At 38.2% G+C, this 25,529-nt stretch overlaps 2 protein-coding genes across 3 annotated transcripts; one reads left to right on the top strand and one right to left on the bottom strand.

Moving 5' to 3' along the window:
- The first annotated feature begins 779 nt into the window (after positions 1-779).
- On the top strand, positions 780-3,560 carry LOC123723130 (plasma membrane calcium-transporting ATPase 2-like). The gene is made up of 3 exons (XM_045685683.1): positions 780-799; positions 934-1,048; positions 2,118-3,560. The coding sequence occupies exons 1-3, from the start codon at positions 780-782 to the stop codon at positions 2,373-2,375; spliced, it is 393 nt and encodes a 130-aa protein (XP_045541639.1). The 3' UTR covers positions 2,376-3,560.
- Positions 3,561-15,116: 11,556 nt separating this feature from the next.
- Positions 15,117-22,157, bottom strand: LOC106716628 (homeobox protein engrailed-1). Of its 2 annotated transcripts, none has more exons than XM_045685800.1 (8): positions 21,729-22,157; positions 21,194-21,338; positions 19,400-19,592; positions 18,451-18,593; positions 17,683-17,758; positions 17,225-17,321; positions 15,982-16,189; positions 15,117-15,373 (listed from the first exon to the last, which is right to left on the bottom strand). In XM_045685800.1, exons 4-8 carry the CDS (start codon positions 18,575-18,577, stop codon positions 15,306-15,308), a joined length of 576 nt encoding a protein of 191 aa, XP_045541756.1. In that variant the 5' UTR covers positions 18,578-18,593; positions 19,400-19,592; positions 21,194-21,338; positions 21,729-22,157; the 3' UTR covers positions 15,117-15,305. The 2 variants fall into 2 exon arrangements, with proteins under 2 accessions (XP_045541756.1, XP_045541758.1); XM_045685802.1 differs by having other exon boundaries at positions 19,400-19,580.
- Positions 22,158-25,529: the final 3,372 nt, after the last annotated feature.

Genomic DNA, 25,529 nt, shown 5'->3' with positions numbered 1-25,529 from the left:
TTTTACTTTGTATGTTCGTTTATTAAGTACTAGCTGTCGCCCGCGACATCAAAAAGACGTAATAAGTAACATATGTGTTCTTTTATACTATGTTCTACATCAGTGTCAAATTTCATCGAGATCTGTTGAGTCGTTCCGGAGATACCTTCAAACAAACATCCGTCTAAACATTCGCATTTATAATATTAGTAAGATTGGTTAAGTAAAAATGTACAAGTCTAAATGACTTATTATTTTAACGAATGATTCTGTGGTCACTTAAGTTATTTTCACTTACAGACTGCTTAAATAACAAAGCACCTATCAATTTAGATATAAGTTTTACAGTTTGTACAATTAACTTTGTCCATTTTTTTTTATTCTAATTGAACCAATTCCAGGTTCTGGCAAGATGTTGGTGACGGCTGTGGGTGTGAACTCGCAGGCCGGCATCATCTTGACTCTGCTGGGCGCGGCTGTCGACAAACAGGAGAAGGAAATCAAGCAGATGAAGAAAGGTCAGTCATCTTCTGTTGTGTGGCGCTGCTGTAGCATAGTGATGTCCCCCATTAGTACATTGGATATCCTCTGTGTATACTTTGTTGCAAAATAATTGGACCTCATTTTTTATTTACACTGTCTTAATGTAAAATTGGTAATCTACCCTTGGAAAAAATAGAATGTTTAGCTTTTTTATTCACTGATAAAAGATATTTCTGTTAGTAAAGGGATTATTAAAATCAGTCCCGTAGTTTTTGAGTTATTTAAAAACTAAAAATTTAATATTTTGTTCCAGTGTTATGCTATGGATAAAGATAGTGTAGGAAATGTAAATTTTGTTTGAATTTAAATTTCTAAAAACAGAAATGATATCCAAAAATAGTTGAAACTTGCAAAAATCTAGTTTAGTGTTGTCCATACTTTTAGAGAATTATTAGTCAAGATCATCTCGAGCGTATTGCGCGCTAAAGTTCCCAAAACCAAGTGGCCCACAGACAAACCCGCTGAGACATCGCACAAGAAGGAGAAGTCGGTGCTGCAAGCCAAGCTCACTAAACTCGCCATACAGGTATAATCGTTTTCAAATATCTCAGCGGCTCTGAATATCTTAGAAGTCGCGGCGCAAAACTAAATTTTAACTATGTTCTAATTCATTTATTCATACAGACTTACAAGAGTTACTTTCAACAAACAACAAATGCTTTAAACATCCCAGCCGTCCAGCCGTTCCGGAAATTATCCGGAATAAACGCGATCTTGCGGACAGACAGACTAAGATTTTAAAAATATATTTTTTGTATCACCTACGGATTCCCAAAAGGGTCGATAATGAACTTAAAGCATTCCTAATTCTCACTTTGTCTTCTTCTATTGACCTAAGTCAGAATTAATAATAACAATAATAATTGATCTTAAAAGTAGGTAATTTGGCCATATGCGGTCTGAGGTAACAGTTCATTTTGGAAAAGGGGGGTCACTTGTCCAAAATTGTTTTGGGATCTCTGACCTACGCAAACACATCATGTGTCATGTGTGCAAAGTATAATTTTTTCTCAATATAAGAAACAGACACTACAATTTCATTAGTATATCTAATGTTAGGACTGTTGAGGGTAGCCACACAAGAAAAAGGTTTTATAAGGAAGTATGCGCTGCTGCTCGAGGCAGTCTCTTTCCATCCGTCATTGCGGAACGTCTGACATTTTTGTTTATTTACGTTCGGTTTGAGTTTATCCTATTGCGAGGATTATTTAGAAGTAGAGTTAAATTCACTATTTCGCTGTTAATTTATTTCTTTAAAATACTTTTGCATCAAATATCTTACACTAATATATAAAATTCTCGTGTCACGGGGTTCGAACTTGAACTCCTCTGAAATGGCTTAACCGATTCTCATGAAATTTTGTGAGCAATATGCTCGTAGAGTAGGTCTGAGAATCTGCCAACATCTATTTTTCATACCCCCCCCCCCCCCTTTTATTTTTTATTGCGCGCGAACGGAGTCGCGTGCGACAGCCAGTATAGATATGAAAATGTTAAACTATATACAAATACAGTGCAATGCAAACTTTATGAAAGCTCGTAATTACTCAAGATTACCACAATTTTGTATGTTAACATACGCCATTTGATTTCAGATCGGTTACGCGGGTTCCACAATCGCAGTGCTGACGGTGATCATCCTGGTGGTGCAGTTCTGTGTGCGCACCTTTGTCATCGACGGCAAACCTTGGAAGGCGACTTACATCAACAACCTGGTGAAGCATCTCATCATCGGTGTGACAGTGCTGGTGGTGGCCGTGCCTGAAGGATTACCTCTCGCTGTTACATTGTCACTCGCATACTCTGTTAAGGTTAGTTTGATGTTTAAAATAATCATATATAGTAGCCGCTAGAAGGTCCGAATGCAGTCACAGAGCACGATCACAGACCGACGAGTCCGGACCGACACCGACAGGTCTGGGCCGACACCGACTACTCTAGGTCTACACAGATACTGACGCACTAGCCCCGCCCACCGAGATGTCTGTATTCAGAACAGAAGCGAAGCGTATTGCGAAGTGCATGGCATGGCGCCCGCGCGGTCTACTGTGACTGGAATTTCGAATAACCTACGCTTTCTGGCCTCTTTTATTAATGGCTCAGTGTGCTTTCATTTATGTTTACCATCGTACACAACTCTTCCTCACGGGACCGCTCCTTCTGGATTGTCCCATCGATGTTGTGCCATCGGCCCTCTTCCAAGATTCAAATAAAATTAAATTAAAAAATATTTTAATTTTTGAATATTATATCGCATGTTGTTTGAATCTTGGATCGTTTGTGTACACCTTAATTTTATAAAATTATTTGTTGTAACGAATTACACGGAGCTGTCACCGGCCACAGCGCCGCACTGGCTCCCTACAAGTTGAATTCCGCAAGCGCATCATCAATGTTGCAATTTATATATATCTCCATATTTTTTACAAAATTTGATTTATTTCAAGTAATATTCGAAAAGAAAAACTGTTCTGTATTGTCCTGTTACTAAAATGTCCCCACATACAAAATTAACATAATTTGCACTGAATATAGCAAGTTTGTCACATATTTACAATGTATATATATCGGTGAGCACTGCGCAGGAATTCACTTACCCGGCGACCGCGGAGGTCATGCTGCCTCCGTCGGTCGCTAGGGCTACACGGGGACGTAGCTGCTTTATTCTTCTCGTTTCTTTGTTGTAAATACAGTTCATATTGGTGCCAACATTCTAAAGTCAAAGAGCAATATTAGCTACGTCCCCTATGGGAGCCAGCGAGCGGCGCCGTGACCGGCGTCTGCAGCGCCGAGCGGTACTAAAACGTTTGCGCGTGCGCAGATCCGCGTGGTGAACGCGTTCCGGCAGGGGCTGGACTCCCGCGGCTCGCTGGCCGACGCCGCCCTGGCGGAGGCGCTGCGCAAGCAGACGGCGCTCGCCAAGCGCTTCTCGCACGCGTCCAGCGTCGATTGCGAGCCGCGCGACGCCCTCGCGCCGCATGACATTGACGTGGAGCGCCTCTCCAGCCACAGCCACACCGAGACCGCCGTGTAGCCGCCCCCCGCGCCCCGCGCCCCGCGCCCCGCGCCCCGCGCCCCGCGCAACACATCGCTGCCATCGCTCTAATGTAAACGTAACGCTATTGTGTATAAAGTCATATTTAAATAACGGAGATACCACGTTCGTATTTGATTTAGAGGCGCCGGACCGACTCCGGCGTGTCGGAGCATAAGTTATTGTTAACTAGTGTGTTTATTGCGATTGTTTTGAAAATATTTTATTATAATACGCGCGTCGCCGCGCGTCTGTTGAACAAATAAAAATATTGTCTAATTATTAATTTTAGATTTAAGCGCAAGAACGAGCGATTGAGCGTGTGTTTTTTGAAAATAATAAAAAAAAACATGGAATTATCGCATAGCATCGTGTTATCTCACACGGAATGTAATGTTTTGTATTGCTTTTGTGGGAAGCGAGCGAGCGGCGCGCGGGGCGGGGACCGGACTTGCTGTAGCCCCGCCCCCGCCCCGCGCCCCGCCACCTCTTCAGACTAAATTATTCAACTATTAGTTAAGGTGTTTGTTATAAATTTCAATAACTTTTTCTTTTTTGTTTTTACGACCTTTTTCCCCTAATTCTAAGTACCTATACATTAAGTCATATCGCGAAGTAGCCGCATCGACCGTCAGGCGGCGCCGAGCCGAGCCCGCGCGCCGCCGCCAGTAGTCCACTTTGAACATATTCGAAATGTTTAAATAGAAATAAACATTAACTTATATATTAACTTGAAGGTATTTATTTGTAATGCTAGTCTCTTATGAAACAAATACTAATTATTATAATGTACTTATTGATTATTGATAAATACTTCAAGTTTATTAAACAAATATAGTCTACGATGTAACGAATTCATTTTGGAATTTTTTCTCTACGAGCAATAGCGCAGCGCGAGCGCGGCGCGTGCGTGTGACGTCACGTGCGCGTGCGCCGCGGCCGCGAGGTGCTCGCGCGGCTCACATAGGCGACGTAGGATCACAGCAGTGGCATTTTCAAGTTATAAAGTAAGACATGTAAAGGACTTAGTGAGAAGTCGGACGAGCCCGAGAGCGGCAAACCGCTCGCCGCCCACTTGTTTTTAGTAATAAATAATAATAATAAAGTCAAACGATTTAGCGAATCGGCAATGTTCAATTTTGTATAGAACGTTTCATAGTAGAGGTATTAAGAGTTGTTACGTTGTGTTTTGTGAGGCCGCCCTCTGGAGGCTATACCAAACTATAAAACGATCTTGTAAGTAATTAAGTATTAGCTTGGAAATCAATAAAGCCTTTTTAAAAAAAGTTAACGATGAAAAGTATTCAAGGTTCACAATGTTTAAATATTTGTTACGGTTTCAGTGATAGAGGTCATTGTATCGTTTTGTATGTTGATATATGCGCTATATTTTCGTTTATTCGTTACCACGTGTTTCCCGATGAAAGACATAATGATTTAGGAGTGTAGAGGAGCAGAGCAGAGCAGAGCAGAGCAGTGCAGCAGCCGCCTGCAACAACCACTTGTTTTGACATGACAGTCTGTTCGCAGAGTATGTTTTCTTGAACAGTGGAAGTGGATTGCCATAGAAACACTTGTATAATTTGAAAAGAACGTTTATTTTAATTTAAGAAAACTTTTACATATTTTATACCGTGTACTTATCTTGACACTTGCACAAGAAGGAGGAACCATAGATCAACAAACTTGTTTTTTTAAAAGAATTGAGTGTTGCCTTTATCCAACACACCCCCTCAACAATCAATTCAATTTTTTTTCTTTTATATTATACCCTTAACATTTTTACATGACACCCCCTTAATAAGTACAGTTAAGAAACTTAATTAATAAAACTTTGATATTCTTTGACTGACTGGCTTCTTTAAATGAATAACAAATATATATACTTATTTTACTATACAATCTCTAAACTTCTCAAAACATTGCTTGCCTAATGGCTTTGTAAACATGTGTGCTACATTCTCATTTGTATTAACATATGTCACATTAACTTCACCATTACAAACTTTTTCCATTATATAATGATATTTTATATCTACATGTTTTAATCTTTTATTACTGTCACTAGATGATGAAATTTTTATTACACTTAAGTTATCTTCTAAAATATTTATATAAGTATTATATCCAAAATCAATTAATAATTGCTTAAGCCAGCAGCCTTCAGTTATAGCTAAACATAATGCAATATATTCTGCTTCACAAGACGACAATGATACAGATTGTTGTTTTTTTGTACCCCATGAGATAGGACAATTAAATATATAGTATATAAATCCAGAAGTTGATTTTCTGTCGGCTATATCCCCAGCCCAGTCTGCATCACTGTAACCTTGTAATGTTATATTGTTATCATTATACTTATACACTAATGACAAAGAAATAATACCTCTTATATATCTCATAACTCTCTTTAAACACTTATACAATGCCATACTTGCACAGTTTAAATATCTACTAAGAAATCCTATTGCTAATGATAAATCAGGTCTTGTACAACATGCATATAACAAACTACCTAATATGCTTCTACAATTATTTTCAATTTCTTTGCTTTCTGGTTTATCTCTCTTTAACAATTCAAAATTAAAGTTTTGCTCTAGTGGTGTAGACATTGTTTTACATTTATACATATTATATTTAATTAGTAATGATTTAAGATATTTTTCTTGGTTTATAACTGTTACAAAATTTTTTATATCTTGTTTTATACTTATACCTAAATATGCATTTGCTATTCCCAAATCTTTCATATTAAATTTACTACATAATGAATTTTTAAATGTTTTTATCTGTATATCATCATTTCCAAAATAAATTAAATCATCTACATATAACAGTAAGTATATAAACTTGTCATTTTGCTTTCTAAAATATAAACATGGGTCATTTTTGGATCTAATGAATTTTTCTTGTAACATGAAATTATTAAATTTTTCATTCCAATAACGGGGTGATTTCTTTAAACCATACAAAGATTTTTTAAGTTTTACTATTTTATCATTATGAAGTTTCATAAATACCTGTTCTTTAATTTCACCATGCAGGAAGGCTCCTACGACATCCATCTGGAATACAGGTAACCTCTTTTGTACTGCAACTGCTATCATAGTTCTGAAAGTTGTTAAACTTGCAACAGGTGTATATGTATTGTTGTCACAATTCTTCTGTTCGAAACCACTTGCCACTAGCCTGGCCTTGTATAATTTGTTGCCATTTGTTTCTTTTATTTTAAAAAACCATTTGCTACTAATTACATCTTCCTCTTTAGGTATATTTTTCACCTCTTCCCAGGTTTTATTTTCTTCCAGTTGAGTCATTTCCTTTTCTATGCCCACTTTACTTTTTCAGGACCAGCCATCACGTCTTCATATGATATTGGCTCTTCGCCTAGACAAAAAAGGTTTGTTTCATAATCTTCCATCCATTTCGGTGGTTGTGTTTTTCTTTTTTGTGATTTAACTTCTTCCTCAGGTAAGATATTTTCTGTTTCAGGTAAATTTATTTCATTTGTTTCCGGTATGTCATATAGTTCACAATCTGTGTTTTCTTCTTCTGTTTCAGATTGGATTGGACCTTCTTCATTGAATGAGTTAATATTATCATCCTCCTGTTCCTCTTCTTCAGGGTCATCTACAGGTAAGTCTTCTTTTTGTACATATTTTTCTTTATTTTTATTATCATGTGTCTGATACTTCTTTTTAATTACTACAATTTCTCTTTTTAATTCTACATCATTTTTCTTCGGTAAGTATACTCTATATCCTTTGCTTGTTTCTCTTTTATTAAATGGTAGCTTATGTTGTTTGCCTTGTAAACATGATATGCATATTTCTGAATCATTTTCTTTATATTCAATATTGTTTTGTTTCTGAATGGTCTTCACATACTCAATATTTTGGTGACCTAACTTCGAATGCCACTCAGCGAGTCCACTATTTGATTTACCAACCATTGCGATATCTGATTCATATTTAAAATTCATTAAAAACATTTTACCTTTTCTGTATGCAATTGCTTTAATTAAATTATCTTTTATAAAAGTGCATTTCTTTTGATCACACATCATTTTATAACCTTTATCCATTGCTGCCGATGATGAAAATAGGTTAACTTTTATTTCTGGTATAAATAAAACATTGTGTAAAATTGTAGGTATCCACTGTTTTCCATTGTAAGCGCTTAAGTGTATTTCACCTTGACCAAGAGCTTTTATGATTGAACCATCACCAATTATGACTTCTTTTGGCACTGATAAAGTTTTATAGTTTACAAACATATTTTTATTCTTGCACATATGTTCTGAGGCACCACTGTCCAACACCCAGTATGTCTCTTGAAAATTGTTTGCACATGAAAAGTTTATTGCCGAGGTAATGAATGCATTTGTATTACTTCTTATATTGTCATCTTTTTGGTAATAATTATTTTTATTTCTGAACCAACAATCTTTTTCTTTATGATTAAACTTTTTACATATTTCACACTGTTTATAATTTTTAGCACTGTTTAGATTGATCATGTTTTTCTTACAGTCTTTTTTATAGTGTCCGACTTGTTGACATTTAAAACATTTTCTTTCACTGTTTCTTGATTGTGTAGATAACGCCATTTTCTTCTCATAATCATTGTTGCGTTGCTCTTCTAGCATCAATCTTGATATTAATTCAGATAATTTTCTGTCTGCCATGGGAACTGAATCCCAAGCTGAAATGAAATGTCTAAAATTTTCTGGCAAAGAACTAATAATTTTAGGAAATTGTAATAGGGACTTGACTTTTGGCAGCGTTGACGCTTGGTTGAAGTTAGGTTATAAACTTGTTTCGTTTCTTTTATATTGCTGATTATTTCTTATTGAGACTGTAATATTTGTGTTGTCGTGTTTGTGTTGGTTGTGGGTATTTTTTTTAAGGTAAGTGTATGTAGTTAGATTTAAGTTTAAGGTAAAGATGAGTGCTATGGATGCCCCCGATAAGGGGGCTGATCAGGCAGTTCAACAAAAGCAGGCATTAAAAAGACCAGCAGTAGATACAAGAGCAGATTCTAAAAAAACAACATCCCCTTCTGGTTCGATCCAGTCTGTTTTTACAAAACCCGGTTTCGAAAATGATGCTGACATACAATATAGTGAGAGTGACAAGGGCCCGTACACAGTGTTTGTCTCCCGTAAAGAAACAGACCCTTCATCTGGTTCCTCTTTAAAAACTTTAAGAGTAGCACAGCTCTTACATAAACATAATGTACCTGATATTGCTGAAGGTGGTATAAAGGAAACTGGCAGAAATAAAATATCGGTTACTTTTAATAAACCACAAAGTGCTAATGCTTTCCTGAAAAATCCCGTTCTCGAGAATAGCAATTTGGTTGGTCATATACCCCGCTTCCACATCTTCCGCTTAGGCGTTGTTCGGAATATACCCACAGAGTGGACACTAGAAGAGCTTTTATCTGGAATATGTACCCCTCCCAATTTTGGTGAAGTAATTAGAGCTAGAAGGCTCAATTTCAAATCAAGGAGAGAGGATTCTGTAACATGGGTCCCCTCTACTACAGTAGTTTTAACATTTACTGGCCAACGCCTCCCTGATAAGATTTTTTGTTTTAATGCTTCCCTTCCAGTTTCATTATATCATCTTCCCACTATTCAATGCCGCAACTGCTGCAGGTTCGGTCATATTGCTAAACAATGTAGGTCAAAGCCTCGATGCTTCCGATGCGCTCAGCCCCATTCAGGGGAGAGCTGTTCAATTCCAGATTCTTCTTCATCCTGTTTTCTTTGCCATGGTGGCAGACATATGGCCACTGATTCTAAATGCCCTGAGCACTCTAGACAGAAGTCTATCAAGATGCTTATGTCAGAAGAAAATATATCTTATTTAGAGGCATCTAAAAGATTTCCCCAAGTTAGGCCCCTTTATGCAGATATTGCTGCAACTCCCACTTCAGTTTCACACCAAACTTCTGCTTTCTCTCCTCTCAATACCACATCAAACCCTGCCTCTAGATCCTACAACAAAACTGTGTTTCTCCCCCCCAGACCTAAACCTGTGTTGAGCAAATCTTATGATTTTGTCTCACACAACTCTATTATCCAAACACCAAAATCCTGTCAATCCAATGGCTGTGCTCTAGATCCCTGCCCTGACTCCCCCCCTGTCCCTACTCCTAATGATAACCTTGTCGAATTACTACTTTGCTCTTTAATTAATATGTTTTCAAAATTGTCAGACTCTCCACTACCGTCCAATGTCTCTGCCCTTGCAGATAAGCTTTTTGCTATCCTTTCTAAAAATAACCAGCAAATTCCCCCCTCAAATTCTCCAATGGAATTGTAGAAGTATCCGCAGTAAAAAACACGAAATTTGTCATCTTATAGACCAATATAAACCCATTATTTTTGCTGTCTCAGAGACGTGGCTTTATCCGAATTCCCACTTTAGGGTTCCGGGCTTCTCATGTCTTCGGGACGACAGAGATGATGGCAGGGCGGGATGCGCCCTTTTGATCAGTAGATCTATTACTTTTTCCCAGATTAACATCTCCCCCCATAACCCAGGCTTACATATTGTAGCAGTTAAAGTTTTAAATATTTCCATTATTTCAGTCTATATCCCTCATCCCAGTATAAATCTTATTGCTGAACTACAATCCATCCTGACATCCATCCCCAGACCATTTTTAATATTAGGAGATTTTAATTGCCATCACTCTATGTGGGGATCCCACTATAATGATCCTTATTCATCATCCTTGATAGATCTGATGGATGATATTGGCCTTTGTGTTCTAAATGATGGATCGCCTACACGAAGAGCTTCCCCCTTACAGAATATTAGTATACCAGATCTTTCTTTGGCATCCCCGACACTGGTCCCCTATCTAGCATGGTCTGTCCTTCCTAACACGTTCGGAAGCGACCATTTCCCCATTCTGATTTCCATTCTTCAATCTTCCATACCAAATGTATCCTTCACTCCTCTCCGAAAACATCGCACGTCCCATGCAAATTGGAATATGTTTTCTGATATAATTAATAAAGAAATTTCCTCCCTTCCGGAGGTTACCCCCTCTAATCACCTTTCAGTTTATAACGACTACATTTCCATGCTTATGAAGGCGGCCGACAACTCTATCCCTCTCAAAAATTCCGCTAGGAAGGCTATTGGTTCTCCTCCATGGTGGGATTCAGAATGCACAGAAAGTATTCGTCTTCGCAAAAAAGCTGAATATAGGTATGCATCCAATTTTACAATGGAGAACTTTCTGATTTTAAAAAAGGTCACTGCCCGCACTCGCAGACTATTGGCTACGAAAAAGCGCTTGGGATGGCAAAGATTCTGCGAATCTCTCTCCCCCCGCACCTCTCCATCTCTGGTATGGAAAAAAATCAGGGCTTATCGTATGTCAGCTTCCGATTCTAATATATCTTCTAATGATTCAAGCACATGGTTAGAAATCTTTTTTAATAATTTGGCCCCTCCCTTTGTTCCGGAATTTGGCAATTTCCCCACTCCTCTTCCTCCTTCTTCTGATAGAATGAATGATACTTTTTCCTTATCGGAGCTCTCGTGTGCTTTGGATCATTTACGTGATTCCTCTCCAGGTATCGATGGCATACCTTATTCCTTTGTGCGTAAATCCCCTGACTCATCCAAAATCGTACTCCTGAACATTATTAATACTATTTTTATCACTGGCATCGTTCCCGACTCTTGGATAACTCAAATTATAATCCCTATTTTAAAACCTGGCAAAGACCCTCAGGACTCATCCTCCTACAGGCCCATAGCTCTCTCTACCATCCTTGCCAAGATTATGGAAAATCTCGTTAAAAACAGATTGGAGTGGCTTCTCGAAAACCGCAATATACTGCCTAACAATCAATTCGGTTTTAGAAAAGGCAAAGGTTGTCTGGATAGCTTAAGCATACTTACCTCTGAAATTCGTCTAGCATTTAGCCGTAATGAACATGTGTTAGGTGCATTTTTAGACATTTCATCTGCTTATGATAGTGTGTCACTTCCCTTACTCAGGCAGAAAATGCTACAGCTGAGTATTCCCGAGAGGTTGATCAATTTTATTTGCAACTTGTTAATGTCTCGCTCTATCTCTGTCCGCCACTATAACACTGTCCTCCCTCCGCGGTTGGTATGGAAGGGTCTACCTCAAGGGTCCGTCCTGAGCCCTCTGTTGTATAATATCTATACTTTCGATTTGGACTCTTCCGTGAATTCATTTTGCAAAATTCTACAATATGCTGACGATATTGCTTTATACTCTGTATCATCATCTATAAACGAAGCCACAACCCGCATAAACACTGCCCTATCTTACTTAAATGATTATCTTCTGACCCACAATCTCTCTCTTTCTGTTTCAAAATGTAGTGCAGTTCTATTCTCTCGTAAACGGAATGCCCCTCCAGTAGCTGTCCACGTCGATAATAACCCTATTTGTATGAAGGATACTGTAAAATTCTTGGGTGTCATACTTGATTGCAAACTTTCAGGACGATATCATTTAGAACATATAATTAAAAAATGTGAAAAAGGCGTAAACATCTTGAGAGCGCTTACCGGGATTCGTTGGGGCTCCCATCCGGCCACTTTAAAGCTTTTATATGACGCGATCATTCGTAGTCACTTCGATTATGGCGGTTTTCTTCTCGATCCCTGTAATAAAATCGCTCTGGCCAAATTAGATAAGATTCAATCTAGATGCTTAAGACTGATAACTGGTGCAATGAAATGCTCCCCAGTCAATGCCCTTCAAGTAGAATGTCTAGATCCCCCCTTATATTTACGTAGACAATTTCTATCTGATAGATTCTTTTGTAGAATAGTCCAAATTAAATCACATCCTCTTCTTCGCGTCTTAAAGGTTCTCTCCCGATCAATTTCAACCTCCAACTATTGGTCCCACAAGGACCCCCCACTGCTCATTAACTCCTTTAATAAATATATAGCTCCCTCCTCCCCAATAGAACAAAGTGTTTTAAACCCGGTTTTTGAAACCCAATTTGACGCCCTTATTCATAATCCCAAAATTATTCTAAATTTTGGAATTGACAAAGACAGTCTTGCGGCTAACCATAAATTCAATTGTATTTTGGATAGGGACTGGCCCCAATGGCATACAATATTTACTGATGCTTCAAAATCATCTCCTGATAGTGCTGTAGGGGCAGCTGTTTGGTTTCCCAAATTCAAAATTGTTTTAAGCTTTAAATGTCCCCCATCAACCTCCATTTTTACGGCAGAAGCAATAGCATTGTTAGAAGCCATTTCTTTTGTCGAATCGCACAAACTAAACAAAACTATAATTTTTTCGGACTCACTAAGCTGCCTTAGAGACATTTTAAAAAGTCCTTTCCGTGCTCGTGACAATTGTAGCATCACACTTAAAATTAAACAACTTCTATACAAATGCCACTGTTCCGGTATTGAAATTGTCTTGGCTTGGATCCCCAGCCACTCGGGTATCAGTGGTAATGAGACAGTGGACTCATGTGCAAAGGCCGCCGTTCAATATGGCTGCGACACTTACAGATCTTGCCTCCCCCGAGACTTGCGTATCTCTGCTAAGTCGTCTTTACTAAACACTTGGAATAATATCTGGCAAAGATCTAGTCAATCAAAAGGTAAATTCTTTGGGTCGATTCAACCTTTTATTCCCTCCAAACCATGGTATCTTAAACATGGGAATATTAACAAATATACAATATCAGTAATAACCCGATTACGACTGGGCTTTGTTGCTACACCAGTCTTCCTGGCCAAAATTCGTATTCGTGACCATTCCTTATGTGAGTGTGGTATGGGCGAGGGATCCTTAGAACATATTTTTTTTAATTGTCCGAAACTTAAAATTCAATTGTATGACATACTTCCTCCTCGAATCCCCAGACCCATTAACATCCCATTCCTGCTAACCCTGGTTCACACACCACTGGTTAAGGTTTTATTTAAATTCTTAAATACTAATAATATTAAACTATAAATAACCGTATACTTGATATCTTAATTTTTATTAACCCACTAACAATTGTGTTGTCCTTTTTCAGTGTCTCAACTGTCATTATCAGCCACCGGTCATTTGTCGGAGCATACCGAACCTCGTTACCTTGATTGTCTCTTGCTAATTAATATTTTGATCACACGCACTTTACACTTTCATTTATCTTCAACCTTGACGTTGGCGAAATCATCGAAATAAAAACGATGGGGTCCACTATTAATTAAAAGAAGAAGAAGAAGAAGAAGAATAATTTTAGTGATGAGCATAGATTCAGGTATTTTTCCACCTGCTTGATTTATTCTATTTGCCAATTCTTCTAACTTTGCTATATATAATGATATTTCTTCATTTTTTATATATTGAATTTCAAAAAACTTTTGTTGCAAAATATGTAATGACATGTCTGATTTTGATTCATATATTGAACACAACTTTTCCCATATTTGTTGAGCAGTTTCACAATTTGACACTTGTAAAATATTTTTGTTGCTCAGTCTTGTTACAATTATAGATTGTGCCTTTGCGTCTCGTGTTAGCCATTTTTGATCTTTTCCGTCATTTAAATCTGATCCGTTTACAACACCAAATAATCCTTGTGCTTTTAATATAACACGAATTTGAAATTTCCAAGACATCCAATTTGATAATCCTTCCAATAGCAATATATTTTGGTTTTCTGAAGTAGCTTCCATTTTATATACCGTTTACCCGGCTCGTTCTTTTGACCACGCTTTACCGCGCTATTGTATCTATTGCAATCCAGTATTCTGGGCCCATAACCTGTTCGCAGAGTATGTTTTCTTGAACAGTGGAAGTGGATTGCCATAGAAACACTTGTATAATTTGAAAAGAACGTTTATTTTAATTTAAGAAAACTTTTACATATTTTATACCGTGTACTTATCTTGACACTTGCACAAGAAGGAGGAACCATAGATCAACAAACTTGTTTTTTTAAAAGAATTGAGTGTTGCCTTTATCCAACACAGTCTGCCACTAACCATTTTAGATCATAAGTCCCATTGTTGTATTTTTCGTCTCACAATAAATGAAAATCTATTTTATTGTTTTTAAACTTGTTGTTTTATTTATAAAATATTCCCAAGTACTTCGTTAAGCGATAGAATTGTTTCTGTATAAAACATATCGCCATCCCTCTCATTATTTTTGACAAAACAGAGATAACAATATATGTTTTTGGTTTCAGAAAACAAAGATTAATCAAGTTATTTGATGATATTTTTAAAAAGACAAAATTTATGAATTAAACTTTTTATTTTAGTCTTAAAAATAACATTTAATATTTACACTTTAGCCTTAAAAGTAATAAAAGACAAAATAAAAATTCTATGATAATAAAAATAATTATGATTCTTGAACTTTTATCTCATTCCACTTCTAAGTTGACACCAACGTAAATAATCGTTTCTCAAAATTATGCCCATAAATTATTTAAATTAACTTCGTTATTTTGAAAGAGAAAGATACCAAGAAATTTAATGTTTCATTTTATCGCATATCTTTTACATTTGACCTAATTATTATTGTTTAAAAATCTCCATTTGAAGAATTATAATTATTTACGTTGGAACCATTGAAATATGCACTTTCTTTTAAACGAACTTTTTATATGTTCAAAGCACTTTCTTTAATTTTATTTATAAATTCCGTTACAAAACTGTACTCAAGGTATCAGTTTATATTTGAGCAACAACATGGATGTGGCCGGATGTTAGGGGAACCTGATGAGAGCTGGCGGAGGCTCTGATGGTATAAACAATGGTAACGTCACATTCGGATCTGAAAATAAAGAAAAAATATAATATTTTTGACACTAAATACAGTAATTTCTAATACAACTAATTGTGTAGTAAAGATATCACTAGATGGCGGTATATGTCACTAGATGTAAAATTGCAGCAGTTCTCTCACAATGTCTTACTACACTTTGAGGAGTATCTCCACAAGATGTATGGATCTTTAGAGTTCTTTATTCATACAAGGGTATAAGGTGACGTCCGCTAGGTCCCTTTTCCTCTATTCTATGAATGAGGCATACTTTTAACAGTGGTAGATGACAACAACCTCTGCTGCACGAATGGACCTTGACTGGTGAAATACCACGACCACACAGAAAACAGGCGTCAAGTGGAAATCATTCCGCGTTTCGTCTGATGAGTGTGTGCCGGAGGTATAACTTTAGTCCTCTTTCCCTTCCTAACCTTTTCTTATAAAGATAGAATAGGAAGGGGAAATATTCTTTTCCTGTGCATTCCGTCTTCTGTCGCAGACAATGCATTTGCAATTGCTGATATCTACTGGCAGCGGTCGTTTCACAATTTGCGGTGAATTGAACTGACTCCTTGCTCTGTCACCTTATAAGAAAATATTAGATGAAAAGTCCTCACCCAGTTTGCGCAATGCGGGGGGTAGCGTGAGTGTGGGGTGTGTGGGATGCTGACGCAGCAGATGTAGAGGTGGCGGGGGCGCGGTTCTGGGTGGTGGTGAGCCTGGTGGTGGTGGTGGTGGTGGAGGCAGAGCATCCCACAGCGGCACGTGGTCAGGGTGCGCGGCGGGACAAGGCCAGGCGCAGCCCGCGCGTTTCACTTTGCGTCTCTGTACATTAATATTCTTCTTTAATATATGTTATTTTAGTTTTATAACTATTTTCCTATTTTTTACATCTTACTAATCTTATTCATGCGAATGTTTAGATGGATGTTTGTTTGAAAGTATCTCCGGAACAGCTCAACGGATCTTGATAAAATTTGACACAGATGTAGAACATAGTACAAAAGAACACATAGACTACTTATTAAGATTTTTTTAATTCTGCGCGGATAAAGTCGCGGGCGATAGTACACTAATAAACTCTTCTGTATATGGAGTTATCCATTAATTATATCACACGTTAAGCAGTAGGGAGGAAATCGACGAAGTGTTTCGAGAGGTGAGAAGTGATCCCAAATTTTGTTACATCACACTTTTTCAAAATATGATAATTTAAAAAAGAATATTATTGATTTGAAATCAAAGTAAAAAAATAATTTCCGAACAGTTTTGGAACGAAGTTCCTTATCGCGCGTTGTGAAAGGGGGCTAGACGGAATAAATTCTTACGAAAAGTTGTCACGACACTTTTTGCTATATCACCATGGCAACGACGTGACAATATATAACGAAAATTCATAGAAATAAAATGTACTTCTTGTGAAGACTTAAGTTTTTTATTCATAGAATAAACATTGGTTCCTTCACTAATTAATAGAAAGGAACTTCGTTCCATCCGGGTGTCCCAACACACCTCTCAAGTTTTTTTAATTTCATTATTTTCTGTTCAAATGTAAAATTGCAAAATATATGACAACATACTAGGTAGAGGGAGGGGTGGGGGTGTCACTAATGTATCAAGGACGGGTGAAGGGTCAAAAAATCATGAGGTTTATACGACATTATTTATGGATGCCCCCCTCCCTATTGTGATTTCCACAATTTTGATATAAATAAGCTTATATCGCGGTTTAGACAAATCAGTCATGGAACAGTTGTCTGACAACTTTACTAACCACGTAACAATTTGGGAACTATGACATCACACAGAGGAGGGTATTTGCAATTTCTTGCATAAAACATACTTTAGATATGAACTGACCTTCTTAACGGGAGGTTCCTCGACATCAGAGTCTTGTCCTGGTTTGTATCCATCAGCAAAACTGACTCGCTTCCCACCGCGAGCCGCCTCACCCGAACTGAACATGTTCATATATTTATATTTTTAAAATAAGTAGACTGTGCCGCACGCAGAGTTGTTACTTGATAACTAAGGAAGATCCTTAATATATATTTCTCATACTAAATAGACTAGGGTCGTTGGGATTGTTGGGTATCGTGAAGTTACGGAAAATCGAGCCCTTACCTTAGGGTCCTTCATATTAATTTAAATAGGTATTTATAAGGTATAACTATAAGTGATATAAATACCACAGTCAGTCATTAATTGTTTATTAAAGGAGAGCCTTAGGTTTTTTTACGTATACTAAAGCACAGCTAAAGTAACAATTAAATAACTGATTGTGGAAGTTAATTAATAAATAAAAATTGTATACGAACACGATGAGTATTCCTTTCTCGGGCGCATCTTTGTCAGGGTCAGGAGGTGAATCTTCTTTCGCCACCTCGCCCAGTACTGAAATATGGGAAAATTATAAATAATTATTGTTTCATATTCTATAAAATCTTGTGCATCGACTTCACGTGTGTAGGAAGTATTCATTCGGATCTGAAGATGATCTCTCAGTAAAATTTGGCACAGATCTACATAATCTGAAAGAACATATAAGCTACTATTATTTTTAAATTCAGTTATGTAAAACATTCTTTTTTTAACATCAAATATATATTTATATTACAAGGCGGCAAACGAGTAAGCGGCCACATGAATTCGTCGAAATGGCGAAGCGACCGCTGCCCATAGACATTCGCTATTGCGGATGCGTTGCCTACCCTCAATTGACGAAGGAGGAGACACACAAAAAGAGAATATTTAACCTTCCTATGCATCTCCTCCTCCATCAAATCCACCTCTCCTTCCCATCCTTTCCTTATTAGAAAAGGAGTGGGAGGGGAAAGAGGACTAAAATTAGGCTTCCATCACCACACTCTTCAGACTGTACTTGGAATTACTTCCACTTGACGCTTGTCTTCTGTGTGGTCGTGGTATTTCACTGAGCGAGGACAATTCCTGCAACTGATGTTGTTGCTGGCGTCTACCACTGTTCTGTAATGGTGTTATATTTTTCTTAATAAATAAATTTGATAAAGATAAAAAATAAATTAGGGCTAATTTTACTATTATTTCCTTTCATGTTGGTAACTCACCAGTATTCTTGAGCGCGTGGTCTATCCTGGCGTCGAGAGTGCTGAGTCTTGTTGCATCTTGCTGCGCGTGCGCATCAGAGAAGCAGTCGCCGTACTGCAGTCTGTCTGACGCACCGTACATATCCATGTACGCTTCGTCGTATCTGAAAACAGTTCCTGATCAATAAATAAAACTTTTTTTATACGCAACGCAAAATATAGAAAGCAGCAATATCTCTGAAATACAGTAAAAATTTAATATTCCCACAAAATATTAATTGGTAGCCTTAAAAAGCAAACTTTTTATCAAACTATACATTTATGTATTTATTGACGGCGTATCCGCCAAAGTCAAATGTCTGGTTGACTTTTAGCTGTCAAAAGTCAGCCAAGCGAAGCGTCACTGTCGATGGTTGTGAGGGCGGCCATCTTTGAACAGTGTTGTTCGAGACGGCGCCCGCGCACCACGCTTGCGACGAATCGCTTAGCATCTAATTAACAATTAAAATCTAGAGCTTAATTAAGTTGGTGTCGCATTGGTTAGACACTACAGTGTTCATTCCACTGTGTATTTTTGGTTACCTAACCCTTATTAAACAACTGCGATTGCAACAAGGACTCGTGATCTGTTCACGCCCACCTGCCGACATACCCGCTTTTATACTCGCACAAGATGATTTCTGATGAAGGCTCTCCTGCCCTTTCATATTTATTTATTGTTTGTAATCCAAATTGTTAGCTTTGGGATTTGTTTGTTCTTACATGTCGGAATATTTCAAAAAAAAAATTGTACCCCATGCACTATTCCAGGCATTCATCTTGTCTGAGATAAATTTCATACAAATCTGTTTGTCACATTTGACATGTTTGTTGAATAGTTTGATCAAATTTGTCAAACATGTTTTTTAAGTTTCAACAAAAAGGTCAAATTACAACTTGTAGATACAGATGTATTGACATATAGACTTACCCATTAGTTATTCCAGTAGCCGTGTCTGTGCGATTAGCAAGGCTCTGTATTTAGTAGACGGGTTGTGGCGATGGCAGGGGAGTTGTTCCCTGTTGTTGAATTTGTTGTTGCTGTTGTTGTGATGTTGGTACTTCGATCTGCGCGCTCTCACTCCCACCAGTTAGTACAATATTCACCTCTCCTGGTTTTAAACCTGTTGGCGACGAAAAAGTCATTTCACTATTTCAAGAATTAAGGCGGCAGATGCAAGAAGGAAGAACAATGGGCTCATTTTTAAAGGATTACCAAAAACGAAAGTGCAGGCAACATCATCTATTTTATTGCCGGCTTTCCGATAGTTACTTTTTGGTTTTAAAATGTTATGGAAACGAATTCTTCGTTTCTCGAAATTGAACAATAGAGCAAAGTAACAGTCGCGCCGTGGAAGCCATAAAAGAATTAAAGTTTATGGCACTAATTGTACAATGGCTTGCAAATGTGCAAGAACCGCGGGACCAGATGTTTCAAGAAATATTATAATGCGTAATGAAGTGAAATTAATATGTGAATATGTGTCGTATAACGCCAAAGTATTCGTGCTAGTGTAATGTAAAATGTGTCGTCACAGTATCCGCGCTAGTATATCGTATGTGTAACGCAATCTGTGTACGAATGTATCGCCAGTCGTCTTCTCTTATATGTGAGTATGTTGTAATGGTAACTTCAATGTTAATAATGTATCGAGTCAGTGTTGAATGTTGCATGGTTAACCTATATATTATTGATAATGTGTATTTGTGTTTTTGGATAGGTTAAAATGTTGATAAGGAAATAATGTAAGTAAGTTGTCGTACCGTATTAATTTTATGTATGCTTGTCACTTGCCCTTATATGTATCAGTGTAATACTATTATTCGTGCTCTCCCATCTCCCATACGTCTAGATTTAATGATATTAGTTATGTAATCTACATGTGTTTAAAATAAGGATAATTTTATATGTTTGTAGTTTGTTATATTTTATCCTTCTGTGTGTCTATTATGTATTGATATGTGTACTTATTGTATTTTCCTGTAACTGTGTATGCATATTATTTATATGAATTGAATAAATATTAACCAAAGGGTTGGTCTAAGCACGTTGTGGTCCGAACGCTAACCGAGAGCCCCTTCCTCGGCTTTAGCGGGCATATAAATATGGCGCCTAACGGCGATAACTCTCAGTCGCAACTCAGCCTCTGTCGAGACCACACGCGCTATAACTAACCCCGAGGAATTTCGCTTTTACTAAAGTGTTTTTTCTCTGGCGACGTTTCCCGTTTGTTGGTCCGTAGCAGCCGCCTTTGCTACTTCTCTGCGGATCCTGGACCGGTGTTACCGGCGCAAGGTGAGGATCGAGTTGCGTGCCGCGAGGTGCAATACGAGATTCTCGCTTTGTTTAATCGCACCGGTCACCCAATTGGGAGCTTGTCCCAGGCGGCGGCGGGTAGTGGCTTTCAAGGTGCTACCTGGCTTCACGCAGCCGAAACAAACCTGTTGTTAATTAATTTAAATTATGTAAACTAAATTACACACTACATAGTTACACTAATACGAACTATGAAAATATGGACATAGCTAATTTTTCATTTAATCCTACTTTCTCTTGTACTATTACTAAGCATAAAAAATATCTAGACTAGAATCTAACGAAACTACAGTTAAAGGTTACCAACAAAATGATTTAACTCTTTGTGTACAGTGAGAGATTTTAATTTCCTACCCATTTCCCCTGATCTGAATGAGAAGTGAATTTAATATAAAAAAGTCAACGTACCCCATCTGGAAGGTCTGTCGGGGGGTGGGTGTTCTCGTGGTGGTGCGAGTCCTGGTCGCCAGTCGCACTTGATCTCCCCGCGGCTGCGCACGCGCACCACAGTCTCTATGCGCTGCTCACCCCCCACTGAAGGCGGGGATGCTTGCTGGAATTACAAGTAAATATATAATATCTTGTAAAAATTCTAATAGTCTTACTAACGTTGTAAATGCGAATGTTTTGATGTATGTATGGATGGATGGATGGATTAATGTCTGTTACAAAGTATCTCCTGAACGCCTCAACGGATCTTGATGTTTTTTTTTTTTTTGTTTTTTAATTAAACGAGGTCGGAGTCGCGGGCGACATCTAGTTAAATATTAACAAACTATAAGCTAAATAAGTATGGTATAGTTAGTCGTTTTTTTTTTTACTTTTATTTAAATAACCTATCAATAGTTGGTACAAAGTATATTTTGGAACTATGGAAAAGATATAAACATACATTATATAATTATATGTCATATTTTTGACAGTAAAATAAAAAAAAACGTACCTGACTGGCGACGTCACTTTGGTAAGCCATAGCCAAATGTTCGTACATTTCGTAATTATCTTGTTGATACGTTTCATGGTTCTCCTCGCACTCAACAACAGACTCTATTTGCTTTGTATAAAGTCCACTTTAGCTCGCACTGATCACATCGTTGAAACTATAGTTTGAATTTTGTGAGGACGGTCTCAAATGGCTATCGTCCTTTTCGTAAGTCTTCACGCTGCATATTGACTCTTGGGATGAACAGAGAGACATATTAGATTCGTCCATTACTGGTTTTATTTGACACCTTTGTGGTATTGGTGAAATTGTTGGTATCACTTCTATATTAGATACTGTTTCCACTGGTGGTATGTTTTGTGGTATTAAATTTGGTGATGTTTCAGGTATTTTCACTGGTGAAGGTGTTTCGTTAACTTGTGATTCCTAGTGTTGATGAGAATACCTTGACTTCTGGAACTTTCCTCTTCGGTTACAACGGACGGCCGTCCGCTGTAAGAACTTTTGGGCGAGTGACCCCGACACCCCGCACAGTGTGCAGGCGCATCCTCCCTCGCACTTCAGACCCCTTCGCCGCATTAGTCGCATAATAATATAATCCTACCAGATTAAATTGGCGGCTCGGAGTATGGCGCGTTTGCAACTACTATTATTACTATTACTACTATTTAATATTAACATTAACAGCAACCATTCTCTCTGTCTGCTTGTACTCCAACCTAACTACACCATCTTCTATAGCATTCCGAACAAAATGATAGCGTATGTCCACATGCTTTGTCCTCTGGTGATGAACCGGATTGTTAGCTATTGCTATAGCTGACTGACTATCTGAATAAACTGTAGTGGATACAGTTTCCTGTCCATTAGTCATCTCAGTTATAAATCTTCTCAAAAATACAGCCTCCTTAGTTGCTTCTGATAAAGAAACATATTCTGCCTCTGCAGTACTAAGTGCTACTGTACGTTGTTTGGTGCTCTGCCATGACACTGCTCCTCCTTGAATAAGGAATATCCAGCCCGAGTATGAACGTCGATCGCTGTCACCAGCAAAGTCAGCGTCTGCGTATCCCTCAAGGATCTTGTGATGTTTTTCCTTTTTATACATCACTCCATGTTTCTTCGTTCCTTTTAAGTAACGAAGTACTCTTTTGGCTGCTATCCAATGTTGCTCCTCGTAGCACTCATTGAATTGGCTCAAGTAATTGACTGCATGTGCAATGTCTGGTCTAGTGCACACCGCCAGATATAGGAGTGACTCTATAAGTGCCCGATAAGGTAGTTTCTTATCTGGTTTTCTACCATGTGTGAGCTTCTCTAACTTCTGACCTACAACACTTGGAGTGTCAACCGGTTTACAGTCCTCCATGTTGTACATCTTTAAAAGCTTTTGCACATACCTCTCTTGGTGCAATTTGATACCATTTGAACTTTGTTCGATGTGAATTCCTAACATTAACTCTGCTTTCCCTAGATCTTTCATCTCAAATCTAGAAGTTAAGTTTTTTTTCACTTTAAGCATCTCTTGTTTATCATTCCAAAAAATGAGTATGTCATCGACGTACACAGCTAAAATGATAATTTTTCCATCTTGTGACCTCGTATAGACACACGGCTCATTTTCGTATCTCTTGAAACCCAACTTTATCAACTCCTTATGTAGTTTAGTATTCCAAGCTCTTGGGGCTTGCTTCAACCCATATAGGGATTTTTGTAAGCGACAAACATAATCCTTCTTGCCCTTAGCCTCAAATCCTTCGGGTTGCTTCATATAGACGACTTCGCTTAAATCTCCATTTAAGAAGGCCGTCTTCACATCCATCTGGTCAATGTTTAGTTTTAGCTTAGCTGCTAAAGCTATCAGAACTCTTAAGGAGCTATGTCTGACAACAGGTGAAAACGTGTCAAAGAAATCAACACCTCTACGCTGGCTAAAACCTCTCGCAACAAGTCGTGCTTTATAACGAGTCTTCTCCCCCGCCTCTTCTTTGATTTTAAATAACCATTTAGAATCAACTAAGTTACACGAGCTTGGTGGCTTTACAAGCGTCCATGTATTATTTTTCCTGAGGGCCTCTAGCTCCTCCTCAATTGCAGCTTTCCACTTATCTCTGTCATGCCTTGACAACGCATCTTGAACAGTTTGTGGGTCCTGCGAAGCTGCAGTAGCTTGGTAAGTTATATAATCTGGAAACTGCTTTGCTTTCCTTTCTCTTAGCGGATATCTTCTGTTAGACTCCTCAGGTTCATTAACAGGTAAGTTATCCTCAGCATCTGAGTCTTCTCTCTCATCAGATGTCGCCCATACGTCATCATCCACTTCAGCTGTTTCGTTCTGGGGAGTCACATCTCCGTTCTCATCGTGTATTGACTCCTGCAGTCCACTTTCGCTTGGGATTGCTTCAGCGTTGGTTGTTTCTGGAACTCCTTCCAGTTCAATGACCGTATCTGTCGGCGGTACAGTTTCCTTTTCCGGTTCTTCTCTTTTGCTTCCACATGTTTGGTTCTCGAAGAAGATGACGTCTCTACCCTTATGAAGCTCGAATGTTGTGGGATCAACCAACCGGTAGCCCTTTGTTTGTTCACAATATCCGACTAACACTAACTCTTTGCTCTTAGGGTCCCACTTCTTCCTTTTTTGATCAGGAACATGTAGATAAGCCTTGCAACCGAACACTCTTAGGAAGCTAAGATCAACTTTCTTCCCAGTCCACGCCTCTTCTGGCGTTTTATTTCGTACAGCTACTGTAGGTGATCTATTTTTCAGATATATAGCAGTGTTTACTGCTTCAGCCCACAGCCGTCGACTCAAACCAGCTTCTTCTAGCATAGTTCTTGCTTTTTCAGTGATAGTTCTGTTAGCACGCTCTGCAACTCCATTTTGCTCCGGTGTGTATGCCACCGTAAGTTGGTGACAAATTCCTCTTGCTTTGCAGAACTGTTCCATCCGACTGTTGACAAACTCTTTACCATTATCGGATCGTATCACTTAGTTTCTTCCCTGTCTGACGCTCTGTCAGTTTAACGAATTCAACAAATTTTTCGAAAACCTCTGATTTTTCTTTTAAGAAATAACCAAACGTCTTCCTAGTGAAATCGTCAATAAATGTAAGGAAATATCGATAACCTCCGTACGATTTTTCCCTCATAGGTCCACAGACGTCACTATGGACTAAACTTTAAATCTCTTTAGCTCTACTTGCACCAGTTTACTTAAATGGCTGCCTCGTCTGTTTTCCCATAACACACGCTTTACACTCTAGTTTAGCAGAAGTGTCAGAAAAACTTACCCCTTGCGCCATTCGATTTTTAAGCAATGTAAGGTTGCGTACCCCGAGGTGTCCTAATCGCCTATGCCACAATATCATCTGGTCTGTAGCTGTAATGGTTAATGCTACTTCCTGCGAACAATACTGCACTTTATATACACCGTTCTCTACAGTGCCTGCATGCGAAACTTCACCAGTCACCTTACATCCATCTGCTTTCATAATTTTAAAACCAGTTTTATCAAACACAACAACTAAATTTCTACTTGCGATTGTGCTCACACTTAATAAATTAGTTGCTAATTTAGGAACATATAATACTTCTCTAATCGATACATCCCTTTCCTCATTGACCACATTACCAACTTCTTCAGCATAAACAGTTTCACCATTTGCACAAGCTATTTTTACACGCTTATCTAATTTCTTAATGTCTCTTAACCACTCTCTTCTATTTGTCATATGGTTTGACGCGCCAGAGTCCAGGATCCACTCTCCGGTTTGTCCTCTGCCGGCTGTCGCCATCGCAAAT

This window comes from Papilio machaon, chromosome W (genome assembly GCF_912999745.1).
Source record: "Papilio machaon chromosome W, ilPapMach1.1, whole genome shotgun sequence".
In the NCBI taxonomy this organism is placed as follows: domain Eukaryota; kingdom Metazoa; phylum Arthropoda; class Insecta; order Lepidoptera; family Papilionidae; genus Papilio; species Papilio machaon.
Note: the sequence above shows the minus strand (reverse complement) of the source record. Positions and strands in the feature narration are given on the sequence as shown.